Source organism: Ictidomys tridecemlineatus, chromosome 1, assembly GCF_052094955.1.
Source record: "Ictidomys tridecemlineatus isolate mIctTri1 chromosome 1, mIctTri1.hap1, whole genome shotgun sequence".
In the NCBI taxonomy this organism is placed as follows: Eukaryota; Metazoa; Chordata; class Mammalia; order Rodentia; family Sciuridae; genus Ictidomys; species Ictidomys tridecemlineatus.
In genome coordinates, this window is record NC_135477.1 from 53,284,704 (window position 1) to 53,300,167 (window position 15,464).

Genomic DNA, 15,464 nt, shown 5'->3' on the forward strand with positions numbered 1-15,464 from the left:
GCATATGTCAAGGATATCTCTCAAAGACAGGGGGGATAAAGTACTGGTTGCAACTGCCCTTTCTACTTTTCCTGGTTACCTAACCATAGATAATAACATCAGGCAAATGTTTGTGAAAGTAGAGTGAAGAGATCTCCTGCCACAGCCACACCAGGTGTAAATCCTTCTCTTAGCTGACTTGCCAAAAAATCTGGTGACTCATAAGATTTTTCAGCAGTCAGTGATAATGATATGACATTTTCGGCATTTACCAACCTAATAGTAATAATACAAATATAGCTCGCTTTGTACAACAGGCACCCTATGTGTATTCAATAGATTTTAAATATAATGAAAAATGTTAGACTGATGAGTTTGATGGTTAAGAGAATCAATAGCCCATAGTACAGTGTTGTGACTAAAAAATTTATTCAGAAATTTTATTAAAATTCTAACAAGTCTGATTTCTTTTTGCTTTATTTAATGATCCTATTCCTGATATTCTCATTTTAGTCAAATAACTGGGTTTTGCTCATTTCTCGAATTGATTTTCATTCCCTCTGTAGATACCCAAGAGTATGCTAAGACTGTTTTGAACACACTGTCTATTATTCTGTGCTGTTGGATGGTCAACTGGCTGGTCATCTTCTCCTACCTTTGGAACAGGTATGCCAACAATTTTGCAGGTGAATGTGACCGGAGAGCCTTCTGTAACCCGGAAGTGCTTGAGTCTTTTGTCAAAGATGGGAGCAATACACTTGCCCGTGGGGATCTCGTCGTGTTGGATTTCATCGTCTGATTCATCTACAGGTGTACGTTCCAAGCGAAACTCTATTTCATTCATCAGCCTCTGTTCAAAGCTTGAAATTTTGTACTCCTGTCAAAATGACAAATATGTTTAAAGTTCTATCCCTATGGTGAGGAAGAACATGTCCACCACTACAATTGAGGATGTAACTTACAGATTCAGATATCAGATTTATACTACAAAACTCAATGAAGCAGGCATGTCCCACTGCCAGCCACTTGCCATGGAGCATTAAGGGAAATTTCAGTATTTCTACTAAAATCCCAAACTGCCTTAGTGAATTCTGATTTCTTACCTTGAAACTGGAACTTCAGTAGAATTCTGTAGGGACTAGAGTGAAAATGGAATATAATTTCTATAACTACAGTTAACATTCATTTAAATATGCAGAACTGCCTATAGAGTTTTTGGAAAAGATGTTCTTCCCTGCATTCTGATACATGCCTGCATCACCATGTTCCTGTCTCTTCTAGACATTTTTGTCCTGAATAAACCTCTCCTAGCTCTACGATGGCCTTCACTACATTTCTCAGTTCCCTTAACAACAGAACTATTTGAAGTAACTGTAGGGCTGGGGGTACAGCTCATGAGAGAATATTTGCTCAGCATGCATGAAGCCCTGGGTTTGATCCCCAGCGCCACAAAAAAAAAAAAAAAAAAAAAAAAAAAAAAGCAACTGCAATGAAATACCCCCACCTCTATTGTTACCAGATGGCTTTCTTGTTGCCTACTTTGGTAGGCTACTCCAATTAAGCTTGTGTTCTCACTGTTCCACTGAAAATGCTGCTGTTAGGGTCTGTAAATTAGCCAAACGGAATCATCACTCTTCTGTTCTTACCTTACTTGACCTCTCAGCAGCATAAGTCAGAGTTGACTACTTTTCCTTTTTGAAACATTTTCTTCTATTGGGTTTCATGACACACCATACTGTTTTTCCTTCTTTTTCTCTAGCAGCATCTGATCATTCTCCTCTGCTGGCACCTAATCCTCTGCTCTTGGTGATCTCATTCAATCTCACAGCTGCAGACAGCTTCTGTATGCTGAGGACTCCCAAAGCCCTATTTCCAAGCCTGATTCCTCTCTAGAACTTCAGAATCATATACCCAATGATTAATTCTACATTGTGGTGCTCAATGGGCATCTCAAAATTAGTATGGCTCAAACAACACTCCTGATTTCTGACTCCCAGAGGTGCTCCTAACCTGCTCTTCATCTCAGGAAATGGTGCCACTGAGATTCATTTACTTGGTTAAATGGTTCAACCAGTGCTTCTCATACTGTCTATGGTAAAAACCAGGTTTTGAAAATTTTCTAATTTGTACTTTTGTAAAATAAAAACAAAATAAATTACTAACAAAATGAAATTAACAAGGAAAACAAAATTATTATATTTATGCACATAATATTTCCCTGTTAAATTGCTATAAAAATTCCTTAATGGTTAATTTCCATTTCTGTAGTTATCTCAAGTTGACAGTTTGAAGTTTGGCGCAGGTCTTTGGGACACTCTTTGAATACACTCAGCTAAACCCTAATTTTAAGACTCATCCTGGATTCCTCTTGCTCTCTCTCTCTGTTAAATCCTATCTGTCAAGTTGAAATGAACTCTTCCCAGTCATTTCATCTAAGCTAACTCTCCATTCTAATTCCCCATATAGCGATACTATACTAGCTGGTATTTTTCTTATTTATTGATTGAATGACTATCTAGGTGTCAGAATGTTTGCTTCACAAGAGCAGGAATCTTGGATGACTTTCTTCCCACTCTATTAACATCACCTAGAATAAAGCTGCCCCCTGGCAGGTGTTCAATACATATACGAAGAATGACTGAATACATAAATGACATAAAGGTCATCACTTGCTTCAACCTTACCACATCTTTGAGGAATCTGAACAATGTACTTGGGTTAAGGGTAAAATTTTATTAAAGTGGTGGCTCTATCTATACTACACTTGAATTCAAGTTGTCATTTTTAGTTATGAACACTGGGAGTCAAATTTCATCAGGAAACTTGCAAAAAATAAGAATATGTTTAAGTTAAATTTAAAGAAACTTTCTGCATACGTCCAGCATAAAAGTTGCACTACTGATCCACTGTCAGTTGGATGTGCTTTAAATTCCCAGTACTGAGTTTATGCTGTGGTCTTCATTTTTCCTTGCCTCATTCCGTTTTTGAGTAACTACAGGAGTTTCTGTGTCAGCTGCTTGTAGGTGCCCAAAGGAGAGAATTTTTTTTTTTTTCTGTATGAATCTAGCCAGTATGGAAATTAAATCAGTGATAAATGACCCATCCTTTCCAGGCTCATGAACTGCCACCAAGCTATACCCCTAGCCTAAATAAAATCTTTAATTGCTTTATAAAAGCAATGGAAAAGCTAACTTAAATTTATTTCAGAAGAATATGACATTTGAAAACACAGCCTCATTTCTTTTCTTTAAATATAATTCTCTTAAGGATGATAATTTGACTACTTGAAACATTAGACTTCAGAAGTTTTTTCAAATTGGCAGAGTTGTGGAAAGGCACTTTTCTTCTGTTGAGAACAATACATCCCAATCAGATACAGACATTGTTAAGATAGGGGCTGGCATCTAGAACTCACTGCCCGAGCTCACTACAGCCTTCCTCTACTCTGAGTTCTGAGTCTGAACTGCAGGGGCAAATAATGAAACAGGTTCAAACCTTGAGAGAGGTTCCCCATGTATTTTGGGTATGATGTGTACTAAAAGAAAAAAATTCAGCTGGGCGCGATGGCACTGCCTGTAATCTCAGCAGTATGGAAGGCTGAGGCAGGAGGATCATGAGTTCAAAGCCAGCCTTAGCAAAAGTGAGATGCTAAGCAACTTGGTGAGAACCCTGTCTCTAATTCAAATACAAAATAGGACTGGGGATGTGGCTCAGTGGTTGAGTGCCCCTGACTTCAACCCCGGGTAGGCTCCCCCCATCCCCACAAAAAGAAAAATTTCTTTTTAATGGTGCTAAAGATAGAACACAGGGCCTCACACATGCTGGGTAAGTGCTCTACTACCAAGCCATACCCCTAGCCTAAATAAAATAATATGTGCTGGAGAAAGTATTCTCCCTTCCATTCCACACATAGGCAGATTTGGAACAACAAAGGTTCCTAGATAAACTTGGAGGTTAACATACATAGAGAATGATTTCTTTACTATTTATCTAATAATCACTCATTCCCTTCCTTGAAATAATCAGTGTTTGTAGCCAACTCCCTGACCCTGCTCACAAATTCTTAGCAAGCACCTGCTATATGATAAATACTATGATGAATATGGAAAATGTGACATTTTATAAACACAGACTCTGCCTTCAAGGAGGTTGTATAAAAATACTTTTAATCCAAATTGTATATTTAAGAATAAATCCCTGAAAGATGCACAAACTTATTTTATATTTAAATGTTCAAGTTAACACCAGAGTTTTGCTTAATTTTTGCATGTTTCTAAGTTTTCATCTTTTTAATCAGCTGATTAAAATGGATTGTTAATGCTCGTTTTGGTAGCACATATACTAAAATTGGAATGATACAGAGATTAACACAGGCCCTGTGCAAGGATAACAAGCAAATTTGTGAAGTGTTCCATATTTAAAAAACAAATAAAAGGGGGCTGGGGTTGTGGCTCAGCGGTAAAGTGGTTGTCTAGCACGTGCAAGGATCTGGGTTCGATCCCCAGCACCACATAAAAATAAATAAAATAAAGGCATTGTGTCCAACGATAACTAAAAAAAAAAAAAAAATTAAAAAAAATAAATAAATAAAATAAGAGGCTGAGATTGTGGCTCAGTGGCAGAGTACTTGCCTAGCATGTGTGACACACTAGGTTTGATTCTCAGCACCGCATATAAATAAATAAAATAAAGGCTCATTGACAACTAAAAAAAATATTATAAATCAATAAAATGCATTGCTACCATAGCAGGTACTATCTACAATCAGAATCTATGTAGTCAAGTGAAGATTTTTCCATTGTTATGCAATAAACCCAAACTTTTCTATTTGGTTAAAGGTTTTATATCTTACCTGAAACTAATGAGAATCTCATAGTTGTGGGTTAATTCAGCAAATACCCACTGAATACTTATTCTGTGCCAGGCTTAACAGGGATGTAACAATGGACAAGACAATCCCTAATCACAGCACCCAGGGAGCTCATAACTGGTGCCTCCTGGGTGAGCTCATGGCAGAGGACATGTGGACACTGTCCCAGCAGCCAGACTTCTACAATGCCAATGGCCTTACAGTATGTTCCAGAAGGCCACTATATAATAATTAGAAACGGAATGGATGTCATGACTATTTGCTCACAAAAGAGGATTGCCATAAAGAATTCACCATAAGAGATGAAAGAGGTAAGATTTAAATAGAGGAAATGACAGAGCAGCTTAGAGAAGAAAGAGATCAGAGGAGCAAAAAGCCAGAATAAGCATCAAGGTACTTACCCTCCCCTCCCCCATCCTCCAGGGCAGTATCTGGGAATTACAGACAGTTTCTAAAGAAGCATTAATGAAACAGGCAGGGGTGCGGGGAACAGAATAAAGAGATGAGATGGTTTCCAGAGAAATGAGGCCAGAGAAGAAAGCTGAAAGTTGAAATATAACATTAGATGAGGGGGGTGGGCAAAAATTTAGAAATGAACAATCAATGGTATTTGCTGGTTGCAGAACATCATGCTGAGTCAAGAGTGAATTAAAATCACTGCTCATGAAGGCTCCATTCCATTTTGTAATCCTGGGTTTCTTTGACCTCTAAGATTCCCCACATTAACTTAAACTACTTAGATTTAACTGGTGGCTGGCCAATCAAGATCCACTAGTGATGAATGCTACCCAAAAGGAAGAAATGATCCAGCCTAAAAAGAAATCAGGGCACCCCTCTCTTGGCTTACCCATCGCACAAAGACACTTGGTTGACAGTTTAGAAAGCTAAAAATTTTAGTAAATATGAACACCTAAAAGGATGACACCATTATATTTCACAAAGTTCTAAGAATCAATGGCAAATGTTAATTGTTAATTGGAAAAATGATGTAAAATGAGAGCAGGCAGACTCTGAAATGTTACAAAAGAGAAATACTTTTGTGGATATATCAAAGAAAAGTAGTGGATATATCAAAGAAAGGGGAGGAGATTGTTTATAGTGAGTGACATTCATCATGCAAGGACTTCTGATTTATTTTCATGCTCAGCACAATGTGGTAATGCTAGACCACAAGTATGTTCTAGAATAATTATTATTATTCACTTGTTATGTTAAAAGCACAAGAGAAGCCAGCTGTCTCAACCTAAAAGTTTTCAAAGTAAAATAAAGCAAAAACAAATGCATATTCTTCTAAAGCAATCATTTGTTCACCACCACCCAAATAATAGGAAAGTGAGAAAACAGATTGACTCCTTTGTCCCCAGACTGCAAGTGTAAATAGCTATTAATTCACATATTTCTTTATGATTGTTCTCCAATCATCCATGTTCTTACACTTTTCTAAGTTAACTTTCTTAACCTTAACAATTCTCCATGACATTTTCATCATCATTTCCTAAGGCAGCAATGCACAAAACAATACCATAATATGGTCATCATTTAATTTCTTCAAACTTTCTCAGGATTGATGTCTGTCAACCTAATGCAAACATTCTATCTCACACAGCTTCTTAGTTTCATAAATTTCATTTTTATAGCTTGGCTTTCATTGTCCACAGTATAGAATGAAGTCTAAAACCAATTCTGTAATGAAGTGATCATAATTCTCAGGATAATGATTCTCAGAAGAAGACTGATGTGTATATCAGAGACAATTAGATAGAGAGGACTGAGAGGCTTTCAGGGACTTCCCAGTTCTTGCTATGGACCCTGAAGTTAGTTCACAGTGAGGTTTAAGAGAGAGTTCTTCTGGGTCTTTGGTACTCAACTCGTGGAAGATCATGTTTACATGTTCTCACATCTCAGGTAATTAAGAGAAACATCCTACTTTCCTGGGAGTTGGGCAATGGATTCGCCTGGATTTACCTACAGAGAAACTAAAAAAGTAAAATCAAACAGCTGATGTGTGAGCTGGTGTCATTTTTACAGGATTCTAATTGATCTCTCTCTGCCTTGTAAAAGATATAGGCTGAACACAGCTCTTATTTCAATGACACCTAGAAGGATTAACAACCACAAATGTGATGACAGCATCATAGGAAAACAAATCTGTGTTTGACAGAGCAACATTTGTGGGACTTGAAAGTAATTGTCATCAAACTGAAAAAGGCTGTTGCATTTCAAGGAAAACGAAAAGTTTCCAGGAAAACAGGGATCTAGTTCTAGTTCCACCACTAACTAACCACTTGATGACTGTTTCAGTTTCTTACTTAGGGGATGGAAGGGAAAAATAGCTGATTTGGCATTTGCAGAGATAATATATGAGAAATTTATTTAGAGAAATTTAAATATTCTGCTTCAGTTCAGTAATTTAAAAATCAAAATTTAAGCTGGGTGGGGTGGCACGTGTCTGTAATCCCTGTGTCTCAGGAGACTGAGGCAGAAGGATACCAAGTTCTAGGCCAGCCTCGGCAACTTAGCTAGGCCCTAAGCAATTTAGCGAGACTCTGACTCAAAAAATGAAAGACCTAGGGACTCAGGTTGTGGCTCAATGGTGAGGCACTGGGTTTGAGTCTTAGCACCACATAGAAATAAATAAAATAAAGGTCCCTTGACAACTAAAAAATATTTTTAAATAAATAAATAAAGTGGCTGGGGATGTAGCTCAGTGATTAAGTGCCCCTGGATTCAATCTCTGGTACCAAAAAAAAAAAAAAAAATTCAAAATTTAAAAGGTTTTAAGTAGCATATTTTCAAAAGATTCTGCTCAGTTGAAGTTGCCTAATGTATAACACAATAGCAAAATATTGCATATCTATGACTCCGTTGGAAGTAAGAGAAACACCAAAGAAAACAGCATGTGGTCAGGAAAATCTGGAGCTTTGTTTCTAATTTGCCCCTTATGGAACAAATTCTGCAATATTTGGCATATTGTTTTGACTGAAATTTTGTTATATTTCAAAATAGATTTTATCAGTTTTCATCTTGGGGAATAAACCAAGAGTTGAAATGCAAGCCTGCATTAAATATTAACCATTTGATTATCAAAACCACACCACATAATCTATCTTTCTTCTGTTTGCATGATGCTCACAGGCTTTCCTTTCCTCTTTGGTGAAACAGGATGTTGCCTGATGGCTGTTTCAGTGATTCAACCCAATACAAAAACTGAGAGGAACTTGTGATCACACCTCAGGGTACCTAAAGTTGAAGGATGTCAAGTGAAAGACAGCTTAAAACTCAAAGTTCCTAAAAGTCTCAACATCTCAAGACACAGATATCAAAATATCTCAGATGTTATGGTGTTTGTCTAAGCTGAGCTGAGGATTGATGGAATAGACAACAGACACTCTCCCTGCTTCTTGAATATTATAGTTTCCTCTTATGCATGACTTTGCTTTTCACAGTTTCAGTTTCCTGCAGTCAGCTGGGTTCCAAAAATATTAAATCGAAAATTCCCCAGAATTAAATTTAAAAGTTTTAAATACATTTTATAACAGTATGTTATTATAATCAGTTTTTTACTGCAGTACTGGAGATGGAATCCAGGGGCACTTTACTACTGCGATTCATCCTTAGTCCCTTTCATTTCATTTTCAGACAGGGTCTCACTAAATTTCCCAGACTGTCCTCAAACTTGAATCCTCTGTCCTCAGCCTCCTGATCCCTAGGATTACGGGTGTGTACTACCATATCCAGTTCATTTTATTTTATTATTAGTTATTGTTGTTGATCTCTTACTGAGTCTAATTTTAAAATTAAATATTGTTGCCCAGTGCGATAGATAGTGCATGCCTATGATCCCAGTGGCTCAGGAGGCTGAGGCAGGAGGATTGTGAGTTCAAAGCCAGCCTCAGCAAAAGTGAGGTGCTAAGCAACTCAGTGAACCCCGTCTCTAAATAAAATTCAAAATAGGGCTGGAGATGTGGCCCAGTGGTCAAGTTCCCCTGAATTCAATCTCTAGTACCGCCCCCCCCAAAAAATTTAAATATTATTATAGCTATGCACATATAGGAAAAAACAGTATATGTGGGGATGGATACTGTCTGCAGTTTCAGCATCCACAGAGCATTTTGGACAGTATCTCCTGCAGATTAGTAGAGAATACTGTATATTCTATCCTAGGCAAACACATAAACATGTAAAATGAATTAACAATGGGGTAATCAAGAACTGCAGATTCCTGCACGTGAGCTTCCTGTGTGAGTCTTAGCTTGTGCTCTACCACCTAAGCTGTAGCATCAACTTCACTGAGGTCAGATGACCTAAGTATGCAAGGACTGAATTAAATAAAATTACATTCCTTACAATAAAATTCCATTCAAGCTACCAGAATCCAACAATCTTACCTGCTGGTTTGATCTGACATCGCTGAAACTCATTTTTTTCCCCAAGTCTAGAATCACTGCATTCTTAGCTTCACGAATGTAATCATCACTCATTGGTTGAGGAGACTTTGTATTTTTTTTCATTAATCCCTGGGAGGGTCTATAAAATAAATTCACACAGAACACATCATGAAGAGCATGAAGCATTGTACAAAGGCCTAGAAATCAGATACCAGTAGTTATTAGGCACTTGTGGGATTAAGCACTATACAGAGAATCTGTTTCTAGAGATATATTTTTAAATTTTTAGTTATTAAAAATCATTCAAAGCTCAAGTTGAAGTTTTTCTTTTTTGTAAACCTTATTAATTCCTTATAATCACAAGGATTATAATTTGCTTTACTTTTAGAACACAACCAATTTGTAGGATTCTATTTCCCACTGAGTTTGCTAGTTTCATTGTTAACTAATTTTCCTAAGTCATTTTGTTTCTTTGTTATTATTACATTATTTTTTTCTTGTGGATGGAAGAAATATGTGTTTTCTGACCTATGTTAGTCAAATTTTCTGATTTCCAAATATGGAAGTCATTTAATTCTTTTTAAATAAATTTCTTGTGGAGCCCTCTGAATTTCTATTTTACTTTGGAGTCAGTGTCAGAAACTGCTAGTGCCTGCCAGCATTCACATCCTCTTCTTTGGCACAAAACAAATACATCTCCAGGCTCCTTGTAATTAGACAGACATGCTGACAGAGGTATAGCTAATAGGCCTGATAGAAGGGATGTAAACTTCTCGGCTATGTGTTCCAACTTCTCCTGTGTGCTATCTTCCCTCTTTCTCTTTCCACCAACCAAATGAAGAAGACTCTTAAAGACCTGGGAAATGGAGGGGTCCTGGGTGCCTGAATGACAGAATGGAAAAGACATCCCATAAACACGGTATAATCACACATTTCCAGCTTCAACTTGAGGTGTGAAACATATCCTTCAAGTGAGTCATGTTTAGAGACACAGGGAAATACTTAATAAGAACTAAATCTTTCGACTCAGTGAATAATGTTTACAAAATAATAACGTGCCAATATAATTTACTGCTTTTGAAAATGTTTAGACTTGATCTCTAGAAAAAATAGATTTAATTGTGATTATAGAATAAAAAAAATCATTCAAAGCAATCATGCCCTGTGTTCAAGGTCCTTGAAACCCATTTTTTTTGTCTAACAGAGAGGATTTATCTAGGAATCCACTAAACAAGACTCTTGCCCCAGACCAGGCTATTCTAGGCATAGGTTCCCACTTAACTGGCAACTCTTCCATCAAAAAACTTTAATGACACTTACGTGGATGGTGCACTTTTAGGTAGTCCCATGGCATTGGTGGGTGGGATGACAGGGAGAGATGGCAGAACAGAGCTGAGGAAAGCCACTGGGTTCTGAATCCGGTTGGTGGGAGAGACAGGAGTTGGTGACACACAGTGAGGCTGAAACTGGTTTCCACTAGGGATGGAAAACACAAGTGGTGGTGGTGCTGGCTCTGCTGGACCTGGAGGGGGTGGCTCATTTGAGGTGGAAATGGAGCCTGGAGATTTGGTTTGCACAGAGGGGTGAGAAAGTAAGAGGCTTTCTTTGCTCACTGTCCTCTGAATGGGTTGGGAAGTGCTGCTCAAGGTGAACACTGGAGAGCTGGATGGGGACACAGTGGCTGCGGTGGTACTCGAAGAGGGGAAGAAATGCTTCGGCCGGGCCAAGCTGAATGTCTGTGATGGAGGGGCCTTCACCTGCTTGCTGGAGGTGGTTACTGCTGGGGGAGCCACGGAGTTCAAAACACTCATGTTGAAAGGAAACTCTTTAGGCGATGAAGGAGATGGGTTTTGCAAATGTTGTTGTTCTAGTAGGACTTGGTTATGAAGTTGTTGTAACTGAGTGGAGTCACTGCACACAAAACAAGAGTGGAGAGAGAGGAGAGAGGCATTACCATCAGCCTCACCCTTCAGAAAATGTATATGGACTGTTTATAACCTGATGCTGATTATGAACCCACAACCAGAGCAGCAAGAAATCAGCTTATCAATTACTGGTGAGTTTGTCTTTCCTTCTTCCTCTAAGGGTTTTATGGCACATTGTATTCTTTGTGCTGTGACCCTGGAGTTGTGCAACATAGAATGTCTATAAATTAGAAAAAGAGAGAGAGAGAGAGAGACAATGTTCCTTACTATCCCAACCTTGGATAGGTGCTGAGCTATGCACAGGTGTGAGTTCCTGCCAGGGCTGATTTCTCTGAGACAATATGCTGTATTAATCACTTTTCTTTCAAGGCCTGTGCATGCCAAGCACACACTTCGCCATTGAGCTACAACCCTCACCTCTTGATTTTTTTTTAAATGTTTTGGAGTTTAACACCTTTTTTCCTTCTTTTCATTAACATTTCCAATATATCATAGGTGGAAAGGGTGACTTCACAAAATAAAGACTGAGTTTTATTTTCATTACTGCTGTGGAGTGCTACAAATTGAGTAATCCTTTGCTCATCTATAAAAAAAAAAAAACAACTCTTTGTCCTAAATAAAACTAAGAATTCAAGAGCATTGGTTCCTTGGCACAGTAACTTTCTCTCCTTCCTCCCCCTCTCCCTCATATTAGAAGTGAGTTCTTAAGCCAAGAGAATAAGTAGTATAATTAAAATTTAATTAAGCCTTTTCATTGCTTCATAATTGAAAAATTAATCGATCAAAAGAAGCAGAAATACCTCTGTTGTATTTTTCTCCGAAAAATATAAACAGTAAACATCATTTCTGCTGGTATTTACTTTTCTGATGATATGAAAGTAAAAAAAAAAAAACCTTTTAATTTTTAATGGATCTCATATTTGGCAGGTCATATTGTGATTGATGTAGAATAAAGTGTTATGTGGTTTTCAGAACATGTTTGTAGTCTAAGTAAATTTTAATCTGATGACATTGCAGAAATATTGAACTATGGTTATAAGAATTGCAAAGGTAATGCATGAATAATTATCTTAGGGGAGGAAAGGATGATAAGGAAAGGCCAGGAAGTCATTTGGTATTGAATTGCTCTTATTTTTCTTTATTTTCCATTGGATAAAAGCTAAGATCCAGTTTTCTCCTACAAGTAAGAAGTTAAATGGCCTGTTAGCCTCTACCGTTCAGTGGACCTTATTGGGTTAGAGAGGTTCACAAACCTTAAATAAAATGATACATAGGATTTAGGGTCAAATTATTTTGATTGAGATTCTGAAAGAATTCAGTTGAGACTATGTCTTTGAAAAGTTTTTTTTTTTTTTCATTGAAAGAACCTCATCTTATTTCAGAGAGGTCTTTCAACAGCTGTTTGAATTAGCTTATTCATTATATCAGGACAAGGAATTGATTCCAATCTTTTTTTTTTTTTTTTTTTTTTGGTACCAGGGTTTGAACCTTAACCACTGAGCCACATCCACAGCCATTTTATTTTTTTATTTTTCAGAGAAAGGGTCTCACTAAGTTGCTTAGGGCCTAGCTAAGTTGCTGAGGCTGGCTTTGAACTTGCAATCCTCCTGCCTCAGCCTTGTGAGCCAGTGGGATTACAGGTGTGTACCACAGCACCCAGCTCAAAAACTTTCATTGAGTCTTCTGAGTGTCTACCTTGCTAGGTTGAAGATATAAATATGCCTGAGAGCTTTTGAGTACTGACAAATCTAGTGGGACATACATACATCCAATGCTGACATATAATAACCAGTGATTATTTACAAATAACATCTGGAATCTGTTATTTCCTAATGAAGGCACAAAATGCAATGAAAGAGTGAAAGAAGAGAAGATGAATCACCATACATACTAGTTCAAAAATCCTGAGTGATTCCTCTTGTGCCAAGTAATACCCTGCCAATAAATTGCTATAAACTCAGCTGCTCATTTCTAGTTGCTATGCAGATTTCTGATATCAGGTTTATACTAAGGCTTTCTTAGTTTATACTAAGGCTTTCATATATTTATCAACTCTCTTCTCTTACTTAGTTTAAATGGATGGATAGAAAGACATATTGAGTCCTAATTCTGACTCAATCCCTATTATGTGTGTGACTTTGGGTAGTCTCAGGACTTTTCTGATCCAGAGTCCCTTATAAGTAAAATAGTAATAATATCTCAGTATTGTTGTGAGAAGTGATGGCTCTGTGTGTGTGTATGTGTGTGTGACTATAAAAGTCAATTTTCAAAATTTGTAAGAATGAACATTTGTGTTTCAGAATGATAAGGATATGAAAGAATTTATTAGGGATTTTGAAAAAAAATTGTTTTTGGCACTGGAGATTTAACCCAGAGGTGGTTTATCGCTGAGCCCTTATTATTTTTTTTTTAATGATGTTTCTTGATAGGTTGCTTAGGGCCTCACTAAGTTGCTGAGGCTGGTCTCAAACTTGAAATCCTCCTCGCTCATTCTGCCGAGTTACTGGGATTACAGTTGTACACCACCATGCACAGTAGGAATTTTGAAATTTTGAGATAAAATGTCACATAATCATAACACAAGAAACTTGAGTATTAAGTACTTTTGAAAGCCTTTTTGGCATCAATGCTGGGCAGTGTGTTCTAGAGTTAGCTCTTTCTGGCTCAGAAAGACAACTAGAGTGCATCTCCTCCAAACTACTGATTCAGTGTCCTCCTTTTGTAATTTGAAATCTGCAATGGTGGGAGGAAATTGGCAAATGCTAAACATTATGGATGTCTCATCCTGTCAGTTTTTAAACATTTCCAAGGACATCACTGAGTAATATAAGTAGATGGGCTATGGTTTTTGAGGTGCTCACTGACTGGTAGCACATTATAGTCACCTGGAAACTGTAAAATATAAACAAACCTCACTGATTTAGGTACCAATACCCAGAGAGTTAATTGGCCTAGGAAGGGATCCAGGTCCAGTTATTGTTATCTTTTGTGAATGTAAGTCAGTTGTTCTTAAAGTTCAGCCAGATTTAGTATATCCTGTAGGGCTGGTTAAAACACAAACTCTGGGCCTACAGTTTCCAATTCAGAGTGATACTCTTACCATAAGGTCGTAGGTGATCTTACATGCATGCAGGATTCAGAACCAATGTTTTAGAGAAACACTTGTCCCCAAAGCTTAGGCTTTCCCAGTATATCCTGACTTTTGTCTGACATTTTACATTTACATTTTAAATGTTAACTATTGATTTTGTTTCCTGGGTATTGAAGGTAGAAATTCAGGTCATTTCTCTAATTCTAACAAATGGTTACCAAATTGGTTGCACATTAAAATAATCCATGGAGAGATTCTGGTTCAATTGAGATGGAAAGCATAATTCTTTAAAAAAAAAAAACTTCCATATTTTATTCTAGAGTATAAGTAGGATGAAAAATCACTGCTTTGAACAGCTTGATATTCAAGTAGGAAATTTCAAAGTCAGACTTATCTAGGCTTTGATGATATGGTGTTTAAGAATGACAGCCTCCATTCCTGGGGCAGTTTTAAAATTGACATTATCTCTATTTTCCATATGAATGACAAACTGAAGAAATAAGCAAAACACTATATCCCTGAGAAGAATGAGTCTATATTTTTAATGCAAAACTTGTGAGGTTAAAACCAGTGGGATTAAAATTAGTAAGAGAAATTCCAACACAATGAAATGACAAATGTTTGAGGTGATGGATATGCTAATTACTTGATTCAATCAGTACACATTATATTCGTGTATTGAAATATCACACTTTACCCCATAAATACGTGCAATTATTCTGAGGCAATTTTTAAAAAACTGGCAAGAAAAGGTTATAGGCATGTGGATTTATAAAAGGTGTGTATGTGTATGCGTGAAGATACATACATATACATTCACACTTACACTAGTGTAAAATATGTACACACAATTAAGAGAAGACTTAAGGAAGGCAAGAAATACCAAGGAAGTATATAGAGCTTAAGACTATATTTTTAGAGGGTACCACTACATAAATTAGCAGAAAGAATTTTTTTTAACTAATTAGAAATCTCATATGTCTACTTAATTCTCCTCTTCATAAAGAACCTGATTTTATTCATGGTGGCAGTATGTGCAGCTAACTTTGCAATTATTATACCATATGCCTAAATTTTGGCCAATGAGATATAAGCAGAAGATTTTTGATGACACCTCTAAAAAGATTCCTTAAAAGGGCTTCTGACATTAAGAATGTGACTCCTGGGCTGGGGTTGTAGCTCAATGGTAAAGTTCTTGCTTAGCACATGTG

General features: G+C 37.1%; 1 protein-coding gene and 1 non-coding gene across 2 annotated transcripts in view; one reads left to right on the top strand and one right to left on the bottom strand.

Annotated features, from left to right (window-relative positions):
• Positions 1 to 15,464, bottom strand: part of Mypn (myopalladin) — a 76,147-nt gene that overhangs the window by 14,644 nt on the left and 46,039 nt on the right. The window contains exons 10-12 of the mRNA XM_005325976.4: positions 10,558 to 11,148; positions 9,238 to 9,376; positions 635 to 856 (exon numbers count right to left, since the gene is read on the bottom strand). Coding sequence (XP_005326033.1) covers positions 635 to 856; positions 9,238 to 9,376; positions 10,558 to 11,148 — 952 coding nt within the window. The remainder of the gene's footprint in view (positions 1 to 634; positions 857 to 9,237; positions 9,377 to 10,557; positions 11,149 to 15,464) is intronic.
• Positions 4,297 to 4,400, top strand: LOC120885941 (U6 spliceosomal RNA). The gene has a single exon (XR_005728737.1). It is a non-coding gene; the product is annotated as a U6 spliceosomal RNA (small nuclear RNA).